The following is an 18,131-nucleotide window of genomic DNA, read 5'->3' on the forward strand; positions in this document are numbered from 1 at the left end:
GGGCATTGTTTGATCATTCCCTTTACTTTTCATGCCAAATTCTCAATGAATTCAGAAATTTAACTTTCCAGCGTGTAGCAGATTAGAGGCAACAGAATGCCAGATTATGGAAATGAAGAATGTTGTTGGGGAACCTGGCACAGGACCGGATGCAGTAAATATTTGCTGATGGACAGATGGACAGACAAGTGGACGAAAGATGAGCTAAATGCAAAGTAACTATAAAACAGAGCAGGGAGATGTGCAGGATATTAAAGCCCAGAGCAGTGGCATGTTAGAACCACCGTGGACGTCAGAAATACCTCTGTGCAGGCGAGGAAAGAAGCCCAAAGGATGAATTGGCGGTTCAAAGATGGTGGTGCTCACAGCCACAAGATGGCCGGCAAGTTGATGGCAGAACAAGGACCTAATGCCACACGTCCTGACTCTTAACCTAGAGTTCAGGGGGTTTAAATATGGCGGACCCGGTCCTCCACCGCCCCCTTGGCCCACCCACGCCTCCCGCACTGGGGGTGCAGAGGAGAGGCCCACGTGCAGAACAGGGTCCTGGTGGGAACAGAGGGCACCTCTGGGAAACAGGAACACTGATGCTAACTCTTGGGCACGTCTGGCACTGTGGAGCCATGAGCATGTTCCCCTCCGGACTGCACGCGGCCTTTGTGAGGCCCAGAGTGAGTGCGGTGAGTCTGTGCCATCCCTGTGCCACCCCCTGACTCCTTGTAAGTGCTCCAGAAATCCTTATGGAACAGCTGCCACTCTTCCTCACAGAGGAGACAGTGGACACCTGTGTGCACTTACACATACGTCCTGTCAGTACTGCATGTGCACACACCTGAACACAAGCACATGTGCATTTCCCAGGCTAATGCCTAGTTCCATTTGAAACCCTGGGTGTAAAGGGCAGAGTTTATTCATGAGGTTGCTTCATAACAATGGAAGATTTCCTTCACACAAACACATCTAATCAGTAATGCCAATGCGCTGTTCTACAATTACTGCTTAATTGATCTTTACTTATTTGTTTCTTTTTTAAAAAAAATAGTTTATTGATTTTTAGAGAGGGTGGGGGGAGGGAGAGAAAATATCGGTGTGAGAGTGAAACACCATTCGGCTGCCTCCTGCACCCACCCCACCGGGGATTAAGCCCACAACCGAGGTATGTGCCCTTGACCGGGAATCCAACCAGTAACCTCTTGGTAGATGGAATGACACCCAACCAACTGAGCCACCCCAGCCAAAGCTGGTTTATGTATTGCCAGTGGGTCTTGCCTAATGTTCTCCTAAAGAAAATCTAAACTTACAGATAGGTATGAGCTCAAATTTTGTTTTAGAAGCTTTGGGGTTTTGTTTGTTGTTTGTTCACTTCCCATTTGAAGAACAAAGCCTCTAGATTTTGAGCTGGAAACAAGGTTAGAACATATTTAGGCATCATTCATTTTTCATGGGGAAAGGAAAGGTCGTCAACTTTACTTTTAAACCCCAGCATAAGAGACACACAAAAGGGGGAATCTGCAGGCGTTTCAGAAGGTGGACCAGATGGTTGACAAGCTCTTGCCTGGCAAGGAGGAGAACTGAAGCAGACACTTGCCATGGGCCAGGGGTAAGCAAAGGCGGCTGTGTGGGCCCAGAGCAGCAGCAGACCCTGGTGCCCAGCAGAGACGAGCACAGGTTCCCTCTGGGGAGAGGCATCTCCAAAAGATGAGCTCACAACCAAAATTTACCGAACAGAAGTGGAAACAAGCCCCTGTGGATGGGAGACATCAAGGGCAATGAACTGCAAGGCCCTGGCCTGGCCGCTGGAGCCACCTCCAGCCAGGATCCCTCCTGCCGCATCCATCCGAGCCGGCCTCCCCAGGCCACCATGGCCTTCCACTGTTTCCTTCTGCCTATAGAATGAAGTCCAAACCCCTTAGCATGGCACAGAGACCTTCCCAATGGAATCCCAATGTCCCTTTCTAGATTAGTCTCTTCCCATTCCTCACTCCTCACCCAATCAAACCCGCTACGTCCTATGCTGGACAACACAGCATCCCTGAATATGTCATTGACTTTCCTGCCTTCATGCCTTTGCACATGCTGTTCCCTCTTTCTGGAATGTCCTTCCCCATCTTCTCCAAATGGCAACTTCTTAGTACCTTTCCAATGGCAACATAGGTGGCATCCCCTCTGTGAAGCTCCTCAGAGTTCCCCAGAGTTAGTCACTGCCGCCTTTGAGTTCATTTAATAGCACCTTCGATGGTCACGGAGGGCAGAGACCTTACGCAAATTGTTTAGCACGTGACTCACTGTGGTTACTCACGACATAGTTATTGAAGCAATTAAGAGTAAATAAGGAGCTCTGGAATCAGACACACCTACGTTCAAATCCTGTCTCTGTCTTTCCTAGCTTTATGACCTAGGGAAGCTGTTGAACTTTTCAGTGCCTGGGACTGTGAAATGGAAATAACAAATCCCGCCCGCTAGGACAGAACCTGTCACCCATTCTACTCCCATGGCAGACATCAATAATCAATCACTGCACTCTTCCCACTGAGCCCAGAGGTGCTGGCATCCTGTGTGGGCCCAAGAAGGTCCCTGTCAACATTTGTACAGCTGACGCAGAGCAGAAAGCCTACTTCTCATTCTGGTCATGAAGTAAACAACACAGCACAGATAAAGTAGTCACACGCAGCAAAGTGTTTGTCCCAAGGACACCCAATGAATGACACTGTTATTATTTTACTTCCTCAAGTCTAAGGTTGGTAGATGTACTGATTGGGCAGGGTGGGGAAATATTACCGTATTAAATACAGAGGTCACTTGTAAGGTACACTCTGATTTCAGGGATTAAACTGTGGACGAGGCCAGTCTTAGAACTGAGAAAATCCAGGGAGGTTGTTGAGTGAATGAACTCAAGTAGAGATGCCGGGGACCCCAGGCTCCCGAGGCCCTGGACACCTGGGTGTGGGGCAGAGAGCAAGAGGGTGCAGTGACACCCAGGGTCCCAGCCGCAGTCCATCCGGCCTGAACGCTGCCTTGTCAGACTGTAGCTGAGACTCCAGGAGAGAATGCTCTGCGCCCGGCCTCATCGCCAGAATTAGCTACTGCTTTTTCATGTCTTCACTTTTTTTATTGTGGTGAAATACATTTACCATGAATTTGCCGTTTGAAGCCCTGGCCGGGTAGCTGGTTAGAGCATCATCCTGATATGCCAAGGTTACAGGTTCGATCCCCAGTCAGGGCACATACAAGAATCAACCAATGAATGCATAAATAAGTGGAACAACAAATTGATATTTCTCTCTCTATCTCTCCCCTCTTCCCCCTTCCCCTCTCTCTCTAATAAAAAAATAAAATAAAATTGCCATTTGGATAATTTTAAGTGTGCAATTCAGTGGCATCAGTTACATTCACGATGTTATGCAACTATCACCACTATCTGGTTCCAAATTGTTTCATCACCCCAAGCAGAAACTCTGTACCCATTAAACAAAATTTCCCCGTTCCCTCTGCTCCCAGCACCTGGCAACCACCATTCTCCTTTCTATAGCTATGAATGGACTATCCTGGGTATTCAGATCAGTGGGGCCATGCAACATTGGTCCTCTATGTCTGCGTTATTTCACTTCGCTTGTCTTCAAGGTTCCATCCATGTTGTAACAACATATGTCACCCTTCCTTTCTATGGCTGAATACAGTACTATCCTATTGTACGTATATACCACCTTTTGCTTATCCGTTTATCTGTTGATGGACACTTGGGTTGTTTTTGCCTTTTGGCAATTGTGTGAATGTTGCTGCTATGAACCTGGGTGCACAAGTATCTGAGTTCCTGCTGTCCATTCTCTTAGGTACTTAGGAATGGAATCGTGGGATCACATGGTAATTCTACGTTTAGCCTTTTGAGGAACGGTGAGTGCACTGCTCTTTAAGAATAGCTCATGCAGGTAGAGTGCTTGGCAACCAGCAAATGGTCACTATTACTTGCATTGATGCTTGTGAAGAACTGTTCACAAATTCCATCGTTGCGACGGATGAAACCCTGACTGTGTCAGAGTCTGCGATGGGGAGCGTTTGAAGTTCACAAGCTAACTTGGTTTCAGGGTGAAAGCAACACATCCTGATAGTCTCAGGAGGCAGGGACTTCCTTGGAATCCAAATTCTGTTTAAATCCAAAGAGGCCCCCAGACCGGGGCCGGAGTTACTTACAGGTGGGACAGGGCGGTCACGTCTGCGAAGATGCCCTCTGGGAGGGTGGAGATGTCGTTGCCATGCAGGGACCTGAGGAGAGAAGGGGCTGTGGTGCCTCACGGGGAGACAGAGCCTGCAGAACGGATGGAGGGTGGTGCCACCCTCTGCAGAGAGGGGCCTGATGCTGTGAGGGAGACGCCCCACCTCAGAGATGAGCCTGCCCTGCTGGCCACAGGCAGCGGAGAGGGAGCCCTAATCTCCACACAGACCACCCGCCCCTCAGCCCTCCTGGGGGCCTCTCTTCCATCATAAATAACTCAGCGCCATTTCTGTTTACGTAGCAAATGGAATGCAAGCAGCCAGGAGCCTGAGGGGTAGGCTTTTCCTGGGTAAGGCAGTTAGTCCACAAGCCATACATTGGGGTGAACAATGTCACCTTGCCCCAGATGGGGCTGCCAAGGATTCGTGTGCGTGGACGCAGGAGGGACCATCATAACAGGCGTGACAGGGGCTTTGATCACGGGGCAAAACCTCGCAGTGGGAATTCTTAGAAAAGGTTCATGAATTTTACATCACTCCCCATCTGAACAGGAGACGCGTTCAAATAAGAGGCTGCCTTGTCTTGGATGCACACACACACACACACACACACACACACGCTGCAAACACAACGTGGGGCAGGCAGCAGCCCCATTTCTCAGCTACTTTCCCATTCATTTCTCGGACTCCTTCAGGGCTTAATGAGTGTGGACTGGCCCCCCACCTTTGGACACAGTTGGCCCTGCTGGGGCCCCAGACCTTGGGACATTGCTCCCTACTGGGTGGGCGGCCAGGCCCTCAGCGGGGAGATTTCCCTGGAGGAATGAAGCGGGAGACTTACAGCAGACGAAGGGAGCGCAGCCCCTGGAAGGCCAGCGGAGGGATGCACTGGAGGGCGTTGTAGCTGAGGATCCTGGGGGAAGGGAGAAAGGGAGGGAGGGAGGAAAGAGGAAAGAAAAAGAATTGGTGTTCGCCTGGGCTGCGGGCTGGGAGGGGCGGGAGGATTATCAGGGGCCACGAGGAGACTTCTGGGGGTGACAGAAGTGGTCACAATCTTGATTGTGGCGGCAGCTCCATGGGTGTGAGCGTAAGTCAAAATGCATCAAATGATACAATGAAGTATGTGCAGGTTTCTGTATATTAATTGTGCCTCAATGAAGCTGTGTTTCAAATAATAGAGGAGGGAGCCGCTCCTATCCCAGGAGAGGGCCGTTTCCCCTGCGGAAGCAGGTCACTCGGACCAGCACTGCCCAGCCTCAGCACTGTGGACAGTTCTTTGTTTGGGGGCTGTCCTGGGCATGGCGGGATGCACCCCTGGCCTCTGCCCATGAGATGCCAGGAGCTCCCCCTGCCTTCCTCCAGCTGTGACAGCGAAATGTTTCAGGCACTGCCAAATGTCCCTGGAGGGCAGAGTCGGCCCTGGTAGAGACCCCTAGACCATGGCAGCTTCACACACAGGCTCGTGAAGAGCTGAACAGGGAACATGACCAGTAAGCAGACCCTGGGGCAGGTGAGTGTGGTGGGGGAACCTGCACGTCGAAGCCTCGGTCCCTATTCTGCTCAGGACCCCGTCCTGGCTCCCCTGTGTGGCCGCAGGAGAACGGAAGGGAAAGTTCAGAAGCTTGGGTGCATTATCGGCAAACTGAGATACACTCTTAAGCCCCAGGCAAATATAAGGGATGCTTGTTAACGCTTTCTTGGAATGAAATTAAAACAATCATTATATTATGGGCACAAACATGTTCAGAGAGTCACTATTCACAACAGTACAAACTGGAAACAACCCAAATATCCATCGACAGTGGAATGGGTGAGGGAAGCATGGCATTTTCCTACGAGGAATCCTATACAGCAGTGAAAATGAGCAGACCACAGCGTCACACAACCCAAGTGGGTCTCACAAACATCATGGTAAGTAAACGTATATATTCTGTAGGTTGCAATTTATATAAGGCTAAACGTGGGCAAAATTAAAGTTCATTGTGTAGAAAAGAATTTCTAGATGGCAACACCATAAACACCAAAGAAGTGATCATAGTAAATTAGTCAGGGTCAGAGCTACCCTGAGTGGAGAAGGGAGAGCTAACAACCAGGAAGGGACAGGGTGGCTTATGGGTGCTAGCTGTGTTCTAACCTTTTGCCTTAGGTATTTACAGATGCGTGCCAGCTTTACAATTATTTGTTAAATGGTATGTTTACATTTTTTTCACTTGTTCATACACATATATGCTGGATTTCACAATAAAAAAAATATTTTAAGGAGTGTTTTTGGCTGGCAGGCCCTGACACATGCCCTGACACACTCCCTGTGAGTGGCCGGGCCGGGGAAAGTCGCGTTCGCCACAGTGGGAACCCTCCCACCACTCCCCACTGGGACTCACAGAGTGGTCAGCTGGCTCATGTTGGTGAAGGAGGAGTTGCTTAAGGAGCTGATCTTGTTGTTACTTAGGTCCCTGGAAAAGACAAGAGCCCCCGACAGACGGTTTCATAGTAAGAACTGCCCTGACACGGGTCCTCCTTCCCTCCTTGCCTTCTCAATGCATCTGAGCCCCTAGGGGAGCTGCCTCACATTAGACCAAAGAAAGGTTGTCTCTCTCTTTGGCCCTCTGTCACCAGCCACCAAATCACTCTCCCCACCCCCTACTCCTGCCCCTCCCCACCACACACACATTGGAATAGTCAAAACCCATTTGCTACAATTGTGAGCAAAGACAGATAAACTGTCAAAATTCTGTAAGTCACCCAGCCAGCGTGGCTCAGTGGTTCAGCACCGACCTATGAACCAGGAGGTCACGTCACAGTTCAATTCCTGGTCAGGGCACATGCCTGGGTTGCAGGGTCGATTCCCAGTGTGGGGCGTGCAGGAGGCAGCCGATCAATGATTCTCTCTCATCATTGATGTTTCTCCCTCTCTCTCCCTTTCCCTTCCTCTCTGAAGTCAATAAAAATATTTTTTTTTAAATCTGTAAGCCAGTGCTGCTCTAAGTAGTCAGTCCTTGAACCGAATATTCCATACAAGGAACTTGTGCCAAAATGTGACCTCCTAGGACAGTGATGGCGAACCTATGACATGTGTGTCAGAGGTGACACGCGAACTCATTTTTTTGGTTGATTTTTCTTTGTTAAATGGCATTTAAATATATAAAATAAATATCAAAAATAGAAGTCTTTGTTTTACTATGGTTGCAAATATCAAAAAATTTCTATATGTGACACGGCACCAGAGTTAAGTTAGGGTTTTTCAAAATGCTGACAAGCCGAGCTCAAAAGGTTCGCCATCACTGTCCTAGGACACTAAACACAACTAACTGTAGCTAACATGTTCTTCACAGCGAGACTTCCTCAACGAAGGAAGCAAAATGTGGGTCACATTCGATGCAAGTCCCTTATGGAGTGTGGACCTAGTACAAGCAGTCCTTGGGCTGCTGCTGGCCCACAGACACACTTGGTGTCGCGCTGCTCCAAGCCACAGTAAGATGGAGCATTCTCTGGACTTATTTTTTGGTAGAATCTGGCCGATGAGCAGATAAAGGCAACTGAAGGGAGGTGTTAATTAGGCTGGGAGGCTAAGAAGAGCTAATTTATTCTGAGGTTTATTTTTTTCTTGTTTTTTATCCTCACCTGAGGATATTTTCCCATTGATTTTCAGAGAGAATGGAAGAGAGAGGGAAAGACAGAAAGAAACATCAATGTGAGAGAAACACATCGATTGGCTGCCTCCTGCACACGCCCTGACCAGGGCCCAGGCCCGGGAGAAGCCTGCAAGCGAGGTACATGCCCTTGACTGGAATCGAACCCAGGACCCTTTGGTCCACAGGCCGACGCTCTATGCACTGAGCCAAACCCTCTAGAGCAGTGGTTCTCAACCCAGAAATCAGGATTTTAAAAAGCTTCCCAGGTGATTCTAATGTGCAGCCAAGGTTGAGAACCACTGCTCTAGAGCCTGTGGTTTATTTTGTATTTTTTCATGAGGTCAAAACAGAAAAGCTCATGTTAGTCTCAAGAAAAATTTAGTTACGGATACTTATTTATAGCACCCATATTCCATATTTGGTTTGGGGGCTTAGGTTGGACTGAGAAATTTCCCATAACCCTCTACATCTGCCCTGCCTCCTGTCTTTGCAAAGCTGACCAGCATTAACAATAATTATCAGCCTAGAAGGCCGTTTGGGGAGATGGTGTGGAACCATGCAACTCCAAAGCATGACCACTAGGTGGCAGAACAGCTCTATGCACAGGTGTTCCCAGAGGGAAAGGGTGAAAATTAAACAAAAACAAAAACAAAAACCAAAAACAGAATCAACACAAGTGGGGTCAGTGGGGAATTCCAGTAAAACTGGAGCCACCAGGGTCAGATGCTGATGGCCCTCCTGTCCTCTGAGGCAGGTCTGGGGTCCTGAAGTCGCCTGGATACTCACACAAGCTGCAGGTACTTGTAGGTGGACAGCTGTCCCGGAACCAGTGCGAACTGGTTCCCGTCCAAGTAGCTACAGGAGAAAACACAACAGTTAGTGCACCATCTCCGCCTGCCCCAGGCTGGGAGAACCGCTCCCTGCAGCCAGGGCCACCTCGCTAGCGTTCTCTCCTTCTGGTAGACCACCAACGGCCCCGAATCGCTAAATGGGGGAGAAAATACATAAAGCTTTTAGGCGTTTTGGGCAGGTGCCACCCAAAAAACTTGGTAAAAGCCACTGAGACATGAAGCCTCCTTTGGCTCCCTTTCCTCTCCCCTGTCTCGGCCTCTCAGCCTCCTCCCCTGTGGGCACTGCCAGTGTTCAATCCTGGGCTCCTGGGAAGCTGCCTTCTGTCCTGCCAACCTTCTGGGACCCACTCTATGCAATGCCGCTCAAGTCAGAGTCCATAAAGCCACACCCATCCAAAATTCTCCTAAACCTTCCCCAAAGCGTAGAGCTCGGGATTCAAGGAGCTTCAGGCCTGCCCTCCTTCCCCCACCATCACTGCCACCAGCCATCCTTGCTAAGCAGTGACCCAAGTGACAGCTGCTGACGCCCCAGCGGGGCTCCCTGCACAGGACCCTCACCAACTGCAGCCCTCAGGACGGCTCCAGCTTCAGGAGTAGCAACATCAGTGCTGTCCTCGCCCTGACCCATCACTCTATTGTCACACAAAGTGACTTCCCACCCCTCCCCCACCCCCATCCCATTGGTTCTGCTCAGCAGCCCTTCAATACACCAAGCAGCCCAATTTTACAGCTGGGAAACCGAGACCGAGAAAAGTCAAGTGGCTTTCCCAGCATCCTTAGAGTTGCTAATGAGATACCCAGGAGAAAACTGGGATTCTGATGCTGGAACAGAAAACGGCAGGCGATGAGGTGGGTGAGTCACTGGACAAGGACTGCAGTGGTTGATGTGTGTGTGTCAAGAAATAGCCAGCCTTGTTGGTAATGGAAGAATAAAATGAAAATTTCATGCTCTCCCCATGGGGACAAGCTCGGCTACGGAGGCCTGGAGGGACCAATCCCAGGGGACAGGTAGAGCTGGGGGTTGACCAGAGCCTTCCACTGGGAAGTGCCTGTTGAAGAAGCCGGGCCTGCCATTCCCATCCTCGCCCACAAGAGTTCAGATACCAAACTGGACGTCCACCACACACCCAGTGCTGATGGGAGGGCAGGCGGGCCATTGCCAACACGGCTAGCGGGAGTGGGAAGGAAACAACTTTTCTGGAAGGCCGTCAAAGGCAGCGGGAGCCCTGACAATGCACCGCTCTTTGGCTAACCTCTTCACCGAAGGGACACTCATCTCGGTGTTATTCATGACAGTAGAAAAATGGAGACAATTTAAATATCCAACAAAGAGGGATCTGTTATACAGTTCATCATAGAGTCATGTGATGGAATATTATGCAGCCAGTAAAAATCGCTTTTGTGGAAGTTTTCATTGCAGAGTGCTCATGAGATGATGTAAAGTGAAAAAAATTAATGTTATTTCTTCTTTTAAAGGCAGAGCTTAATTTAAAGGAATGAAGCGCTTTCCACCGGTGACTCACACCTTCAGGGGACTGCAGAGGGGGGGTCAAAGCAAAGCTCAAAGGCTTCTGGGAACCAGTGTCGTTGCAAGGCCCTAACTCGAGGCGCTAGTCAGCTGATATCTGCCCTGGCACCTTCTCCTACTCACAGTTCTGTGACGTTCTTGGGGATGCCCTTGGGCAGGCCCTGGAGGTGCTTGTTGCTGCATCGGACCACGGTGTCCAGGCAGGCGCATTCCTGGGGGCACTGTGGGCGGGGCAGGCAGCTCCCCTCCTCCTGGCCTGGGGAAGAAGCCACGTCAGTGAGGGGCAGGCCTTCGTAGTGCCTCCTGTATCCAGCCAGGGCCCTGTGTGCGGAGCCTCAGAACAGAAGCCCCACTCGGGCCCTCCCTCAGGCGCCATAAGTCTCCTCTTGGCTGTGCCACTCCCCCACCAGGGACAAAGCCCCTTGGACCTGTTGTGAGGTTAATACAGGTCTTGGATCGATCTCTTCTACTTCGGACCCAAGGTGGCCCTGGACACAGCAGAGAAGAGGGTGGCAGCCACACGTTTTCTTGAGCACCTACTATGCGCTAGACCAGGGGTGGGCAAACTTTTTGACTTGAGGGCCACAATGGGTTCTTAAACTGGACCGGAGGGCCGGAACAAAAGCATGGATGGAGTGTTTGTGTGAACTAATATAAATTCAAAGTAAACATCATTACATAAAAGGGTACGGTCTTTTTTTTTTTTTTTTTTAGTTTTATTCATTTCAAATGGGCCGGATCCGGCCCGTGGGCCGTAGTTTGCCCACGGCTGCGCTAGACACTATCGAACAGTCTCCTTAGCAGTGCAGTAAGGGGTGCCACTCTCACCCCTAGGATGTGAGGACAGAGACGTGTCTCTTCTTTGTTCACTGAAGGAACCTAGTACCCAGAGCGGGGCCTGGCACACAGGAGCCCTCCCAATAGATCCGTGGGGTGAGGTTTGGGGAGGTTAACGAACTTGCTCGGGTCTGGCGACAGTTAGGTGGGCTCCGTACCCATTGCCTAGGCCGGACAGAGTGAACCCGTAAGAGCCAGGGGGCAGGCCTCTGGGTTAAATGTACTTATATCAGGAAAATCCACTAACATGTTAAGTGGGACTTTCTCTGAAAGTCAGATAATTGGTAATGTTCACTTTCTTTTTTATTATCCCTATTTTCCCATTTTAAAAACAATAAGCATATTATTGCTCTTATATCCCACAGCACCACCACCACGCAGGGGTAGGGTGGGTGCAGCACTGAGAGCTGCCTCCCTGCTCCTTGCTCCTCCCCATCAACAGAGCCTCCCCCCCACCGGCCTCTCCACTCAAGGGCTTGTCACAGGGCACTGCCCGCCACTCCCCTCCCTCTGGCCTGGCCCAGCTCTCCCTCTCCTGCCTCCTGGCAGGGGAGAGGGGGGGTGGGCGGGCATCCGAGTTACCTTCCTCACACCTGAAGTCAGGGAAGGCCACGTCCTGCAGGGGAATCTGCCGCAGGAAGTCTGGGTTCTGGCACCTCGGGTTCCCGGTCACGATCTTCCGCTTCCGCAGCCAGTCGCCCAGCCAGGCCAGCCGGCAGTTGCAGTTGAAAGGATTGGCCAGGAGGTTTCTGGAAGAGACAGCTTGTGTGACCACGCAGACACCCACCCGTCTCGGCGACCCCAGCAAAGCCCTCTGCTGCCCGCCACGCACTGTTCACACAGCCACCCACACTCCCCCAGACACCCAGCCAACCACTCGCCCAGGGCAGCACTCCAGCCTGGTGAGCCCCAGGTTTCAACACACCCCGGGGACCACACATCCCCGAGTTGGTCCTTTAAAGTAAGCAACAGGGAGACGTGCCCCGGGAGGGCAGGTGGGCGGGGTTCCCAGGTGCAGATGCTGCCGCCAGAGCCCGAGCTGAGAGCTGAGCGGAGGGCTGGACTTACAGCGTGGAGAGGGCCTGCAGGGTGTCGAAGGCTCCGGGGGAGATGGTGGCGATCTGGTTGTCGTACAGCGAGAGGAGGCGGACGTTGCGCAGGCCCGTGAAGCTGTCGTTGTGGATGCAGCTGATGCGATTGTTCCTCAGCATCCTGGGGCGGGTGGGGGAGAGCCCACGCTGTGCCCTGTGGCCATCCGCCCGAGGGGTGCATTGGCCACCACCAGCGAGCTCACGGATTCTCCCCGGCAGGCACTGAGCCCCAGCAGCTGAACCCTCCACACCTGTGCCCCCTCCTCAGCAGTGCCCTCCTCTGCCTCTGGCCCGTATGGCCTCACTGCAGCCCTCTCCTTCACTCCCTGGGTGCCCGGTGCCTCCCCGCTTCCAGGCCATGCTCCACCTCAACACCAGAGAGACTTTCCTCAAACCTAACCCAGTCGTGTCCCTCTTCAGCCAAAGCCCTCAGCGGCCTCCATACTGCCCACAGAATTATGTTTAAACTAGAGGCCCGGTGCACGAATTCACGCGGGGGGGGGGGGGGGGGGCGGGGCAGGGGGCGGGCTCAGCCTGGCTGGCGATCGGGGCCAACTGGGACTGTCTTGCTCAGTCCTTATCGGGGTGATCAGGGCTGGCCAGCCAGGTGCGGGGAAGGGCCAATCGGGGCTGTTGGCTGGGGGGGAGGGGCCACAGGAGGTTGGCTGTGGGAGTGCACTGACCACCAGGGGACATTCAGCATCTGCTCCCTGGTGGTCAGTGCGCATGATAGTGACCCGTCGACCATTTGGTCGTTTGGTCTTAACAGTTGCTTCAGGTTCTATATATATATATATATATATATATATATATATATATATATATATAGATGCTTTGCTCTTTAGCATGTCCATAGACCTCTGGAGCCTGTCCAACCTGCCCCACACCAGCACCTGCCTGCCCCCTCAGAGAGCGACACACTGTCCACTCCTTTGTCCTGCAGACCTGCTGCCCAGGCCCACACCGCCCTGCTGTCCCTGGCTAGGATTTCCACCTACAATGACCTCCCTCCTCGTTTATATCTGTAAAAGTTTCCATTCAGATAAACCTGCCTCAGTTCTCCTCCCCAAGCAAAAACAAAACCCAGCCTCACACAGGATAGGCAATTCCCAAAAGAAATTAAAATGGTTTATGAGCAGTCGTAGACAATGTTCAAACTTAATAGGAATCAAAGACATTTTAGCGATATCACATCTTTGCCTGCCAAACTACAAATAAAAACATAATAATAATAAGTGGTGCTGCCCAGGGCCGGCAGGGTGTGGGCAACCGGGCACTTCCACGCCTGGCTGGCAGAGAACGACGTGGGACCTCCCGGGAAGGGCACTGTGTGCTCTTGCCCAGCAAGTCTGCGTTCAGGGATCCCTCCCAAGGGAATAATCCTGGGCGGGCACAGAACTGCATCACAAATATACCGATCACACCATTGCTTATATTTAGACATCAGAAATAGTCTAAATTTCCAATAACATTCAAAGTGATGCTGTAAAAGACATTTTAATGAGTTGTAAAGGTGCTCATGTTGTGTTTCAGGAAAAAGCAGGTTACAAAAGAAAACGTACTATAGGATCCATGAAAAAGTCTGTCTGTATGCATGCACGTATGTGGGTGCGTGTGTGCATGTGTATGCAGGCATACACATTGTTTCTGCAGGGTGGAGGGGCTACGGCGTTTCTGCTCTGTCCCAGCGCCAGCCCTCCCCTCTCCTCTGTCCCCACCCAAGTCTTCCTCAGAAAGGACCCCAGGGACTGCTCGGCACCCTCACTCAAGAAATACAAGGTGCACAGCCTGGCAAAGTGGCCACACTGTTCGCAAGGGAAAAAGTAAACTGCAAAACACGGCAAATAATAAAATCCACTTTTTATAAAATGGAAAAAAATCCCCAGAGAGTCCTTCCTACACTCACGGACCTCACCCAACCTCCACGGGAGCTCAGAAACAAAGCTGGAGCCTGCTGCAGGGCCGGCTCCAAAGCCAGGCAGGGCTTCTAGACCGTGCGGCCCAACACAGCAGCTACTCGCCACAGGCTGCTGTTTAGATTTAAATCAATTGAAAGGAAAGGAAATTTTTCCCTGGCTGGTTTGGCTCAATGGCTAGAGCGTCGGCCTACAGACTGAGGTCCTGGGTTTAATTCCAGTCAAGGATTGCGGGCTTGATCCCCAGTGCATATGTGTGTGTGTGGGGGGGGGGGGGGGGGGGCGGGGCGTGCAGGAGACAGCCAATCTATGATTCTCTCTCATCATTGATGTTTCTATTTCTCTCTCCCTCTCCCTTCCTCTCTGAAATCAATAGAAAAATATACATATACATATACATATACATACACAGGAAATAAAATCCAAAATAACAGGAAATGAAATTTAAAATTTAGTGCCTCAGCAGCACTAGACACACGCCAAGTACTCCACAGCCACTGGGGGCCATGGTGCTGGGCAGTGCAGACGAGGGACATTTCCGTCACAGTGGGAAGTCCGACTGGACGGCACTGTCTACTGGACACGCTAAAGGTCCGCATGACCACTGAGGAGCCGGCGCTGCCTGGGCAGGGTGGCCCACTGCACCGTTAGAGGAGGGGCAGGAGACCCGGGATCCCACTGGGTCTGATGTCTGGTTAGCTCTGGTGCGCTCTGGGCTCAGGGGACCCCAGCATCCCCAAAATGGTGGGCCGTCACTGCTCGCCCACCTACACCCATGGCGTCTCCTCTGCAATGTCCCGCCCTGGGGCCACCAGCCTCTCCTGCCTGCCATCGAGCCGGTGCTCCCGAATGGAACACGCGTGCTGTGTGTGCTCCTGCAGCCTGACCACTGGGCAAGGAGAGGGACCTCCGGAAGGCCCGCCTCCCTCCACCCCTTCACCAGGCACCGGCCGCAGCCCAGGGAACAAGACACAGGCCTCACCACAGTCACCAACGTCTGATTACTTGGCCACTGCCGTCAGGCTCCTCAGCTGCCCCTCCTCCTGCGAACTGGGGCCAGGGAGAGGGGGCCTCCTACCCTCTTCTCCTTTCCCTTTAATGCAGACACCCGCTCTCTGGCTTTTGCCTACCGAAGTCCCTACCAAAGTCCCGCCACCACCCTCCCCCGGCCCACACACTCACAGGGTCCTCAGGCCGTCCAGGCCGCGGAACATGCCACTGCGGATGGACTCCAGCTGGTTGGCGGTCAGGTGCAGCTCGCTCACAGAGGCAGCGCCCTCGAAGGCCCCGTCTTCGATTTCTGACACCTTGTTGTTGCTCAGATTGCTGGGAGAGGAGGTGGCGGGAGGATGACGGAGCTCAGGACCCCGACCCCCTTCCGACACCCAATCGCTGTGCACAGGAGCCCTGCCCCCCTACCCCGCAGGAGCTCCCGACACCCAGAATCTTCCTTCTGCATCCCCGGCCAGCGTCCTGACTGCACCCTTCCCGCCAATGGGCTACTCACATTTTCTTCAGGTGGGTGAGTTTTTTAAACATGCCAGTGGCCTCCAGGATGGAGATCTCATTGTTGTTTAATCGCCTGTAAGAGGCAATTGAGGGAACTTACACACCGTAAATGACAGACACTGAAGTATCTTTCAGACAAAGGGGACCCCCAGGAGAATTTATCTGGCAAGGCAAACTGACCCTATTTCAAAGGAGCTGGGAGGAGGGGAGCTATGCATGGGGATATTGTTAACATTAAAAGTGCTATGAAAATTTACACATACAAATGGTATGTGCGTAGGTATCCATGCTCATGCGTGCACAGGGTGTCCCCCCAAAATATAGACACGCTTTAACAGCTGATAGCTCAATTTTAAAAGTAAAATGTATTTTAATAAACACCGCCTTTATAATTATTCCAAGTGTGTGTTTACCTTTCTTGGGACATCTATATATGTGCACCAATTTATATTTTTAGACAGAGGAAAGAAATAGTTAAAGGATAGCTTTAGCCCCAACTTCAGCTAATGAAATCGTGTCCCCCAAAATGGCCAAAGCATCATTGCGAGACGGCACCCCTGGTTCAGGTTGGTGACCTGCCCCGGATGCCAGAAAAGCTTCAAGAGTGAGTAGGGCTGTGAGTCAGAAGCAAAGGGGCCACAGGGGGCTGCTTCCTGCAAAGCCAGCAGCTGTTATGGTGGGGTCTCCAGTGGCCCCCAAACAGAGCCCAACCAGAGGAGAGCCTGGAGCAGGCGCAGGGAGAGTAACAGGAGCCGGGGCAAGTGAGGGGCACAGAGGGGTGAGAGTAGCAGGGGCAGGGGCGAGTGAGGGGTGCGCGGGGCTGGGGGGCTCACAGCTCGGCGGTGGACTGGGGGATGCGCTCGGGGATCTTGGTGAGCCTCAGGCTGGAGCACTCGGCCACGCCGGCCTCACAGCGGCACTTGTGGGGACAGACCACGTCGCTGTTGCACTCGCTGTTCAGCTGATAATCCTCCGTGCCTGCGGGGAGATGGCCAGGGCCGGGGCTGAGGGCCGGGGCCGGCTCCAAGCAGGCTCGCCCACCCCCTCAGGCTGCTGCCCCAGCCTCCTGCCCCCCTACAGCCACCGTCCCACCTGGACGGCCCCCGGTTCCCCCACTTTCCCACCTGGAATGAAGTACTGCTCTTTGGCTGCAAAAGAAAACACCATGACGTTAGTGAGATCGTCCAGGACTTGCAAGAAAGCCCAGGCCCCAGGCCCACTGCCCAGCTGGACGCACCCCAGGAACAAGGCTGGGGTCCCAGACCAGGGCCCACCTGCCCAGCCCCTGTGTGGAGAAGCCCTGCCTGGCTCAGGCCAATGCTGGGACAGCACCCCACCCAATTACACCTCTCAGGGAGGGCCAACGCCACGGGCACTCTCCCGTGCGCTGGCACAGATGGGGCTGGGGGGCACCAGGCCTCCGACCAGAATCCAGGCTCTGAAGCTGACCCATCCTGTCCCCGGCCAGAAGCTGTTTCTGCTGCCTCTGGACCTGGAGGAGGCCGCTCTCTCTCTGCGAGGGTCCCAGGCCACCGAGGGTCTTAGGCTGAAAGTGGTACGAGAGCACTGGCCTGGGGGTGGAGGACCTGGGTCCTTGTCTGGGTCCTTCCTCCGACCTCCCCTCCCCAGGCTTGGGGTAAAACAGGGGTGGGATCGAACACCATTCAGATCCACGTCCACAATTTGGGGCCCACACCCGGGACATCCTTGCTGGAGCCAGCCAGGAAGTATCTCGGTCCCCGAGCAAACGGAAGACAGACGGGGGGCAGGCAGCTACCTGAGCACCGGAACTTCTTGCTCTTGATCTGCCCGATGCGCTTGTTGGCCAGGCGCCCGGGGCTGGCGCAGCGGGCCCCGCTCGTCTCGATGGGGTTGGTGCGCAGGAAGTCCGCCAGCCACTTGAGGTTACAGTCACAGATGAAAGGGTTCTGGGCCAGATGCCTGTGCAAAGGGGGCAGGGCAGGGGTCAGAGCTGGGGCTCCGGGTCTGCGCTGACCTCCCCTGGGTGAGTGAGGCCTCCCCGCTGGCTCGCAGCCTGAAGCCCGGGCTGGCCCCCGGGGAGACACGCACCACCCGAGGGCACCGCTTGGGGGCACCCACCACCCTCAGAGAAGTCTTGCCCAGCATCACAGAGAAGAGGGGCTCGGCAGCTCTGGGGCCCCCAGCTGTCCCTGCCACACTCCCCCGGCCAGCCCCCCTGTCCCCACTCCTGCTCTCACCTGCCCCTCCCTCTGCCCGGGGACATTTCACAAACACGAATGGAGGCAGGAGTGACCTGCGGCCAGGCCAGAGCACCGCTGTCCTGCCGCAGGTGAGGTGGCAGAGCAGGCACCAGGACCCAGGCTGCCTCCTCCGGGCCATTGTACAGGCCGCCCCTTGCCTGTGACCTCTAATTTCCCATTCTTGACAAGATTTCCCCGTGGTGCGCCCCCTTCCTCTCCCCGGCTGTAAGGAAATCAATTAGCAGGAGTGGGCTGCGGGCGGGTTCGTGGGCTTTAATGAGCTTGTCTTCGCGGCTGACATCCCAGCCAACGTGCGGGGTCCCCAGGGAGCAGGAC

At 53.3% G+C, this 18,131-nt stretch overlaps 1 protein-coding gene across 1 annotated transcript in view; it reads right to left on the minus strand.

Moving 5' to 3' along the window:
* SLIT1 (slit guidance ligand 1) overlaps positions 1–18,131 on the minus strand; it is a 151,287-nt gene that overhangs the window by 20,384 nt on the left and 112,772 nt on the right. The window contains exons 14-25 of the mRNA XM_081104895.1: positions 17,351–17,514; positions 16,698–16,721; positions 16,407–16,551; positions 15,572–15,646; positions 15,247–15,390; positions 12,126–12,269; positions 11,640–11,806; positions 10,344–10,476; positions 8,628–8,696; positions 6,591–6,662; positions 5,051–5,122; positions 4,189–4,260 (exon numbers count right to left, since the gene is read on the minus strand). Coding sequence (XP_080961021.1) covers positions 4,189–4,260; positions 5,051–5,122; positions 6,591–6,662; positions 8,628–8,696; positions 10,344–10,476; positions 11,640–11,806; positions 12,126–12,269; positions 15,247–15,390; positions 15,572–15,646; positions 16,407–16,551; positions 16,698–16,721; positions 17,351–17,514 — 1,281 coding nt within the window. The remainder of the gene's footprint in view (positions 1–4,188; positions 4,261–5,050; positions 5,123–6,590; positions 6,663–8,627; positions 8,697–10,343; positions 10,477–11,639; positions 11,807–12,125; positions 12,270–15,246; positions 15,391–15,571; positions 15,647–16,406; positions 16,552–16,697; positions 16,722–17,350; positions 17,515–18,131) is intronic.

This window comes from Myotis nattereri (genome assembly GCF_964212035.1).
Source record: "Myotis nattereri genome assembly, chromosome: 13".
NCBI classification, from domain to species: domain Eukaryota; kingdom Metazoa; phylum Chordata; class Mammalia; order Chiroptera; family Vespertilionidae; genus Myotis; species Myotis nattereri.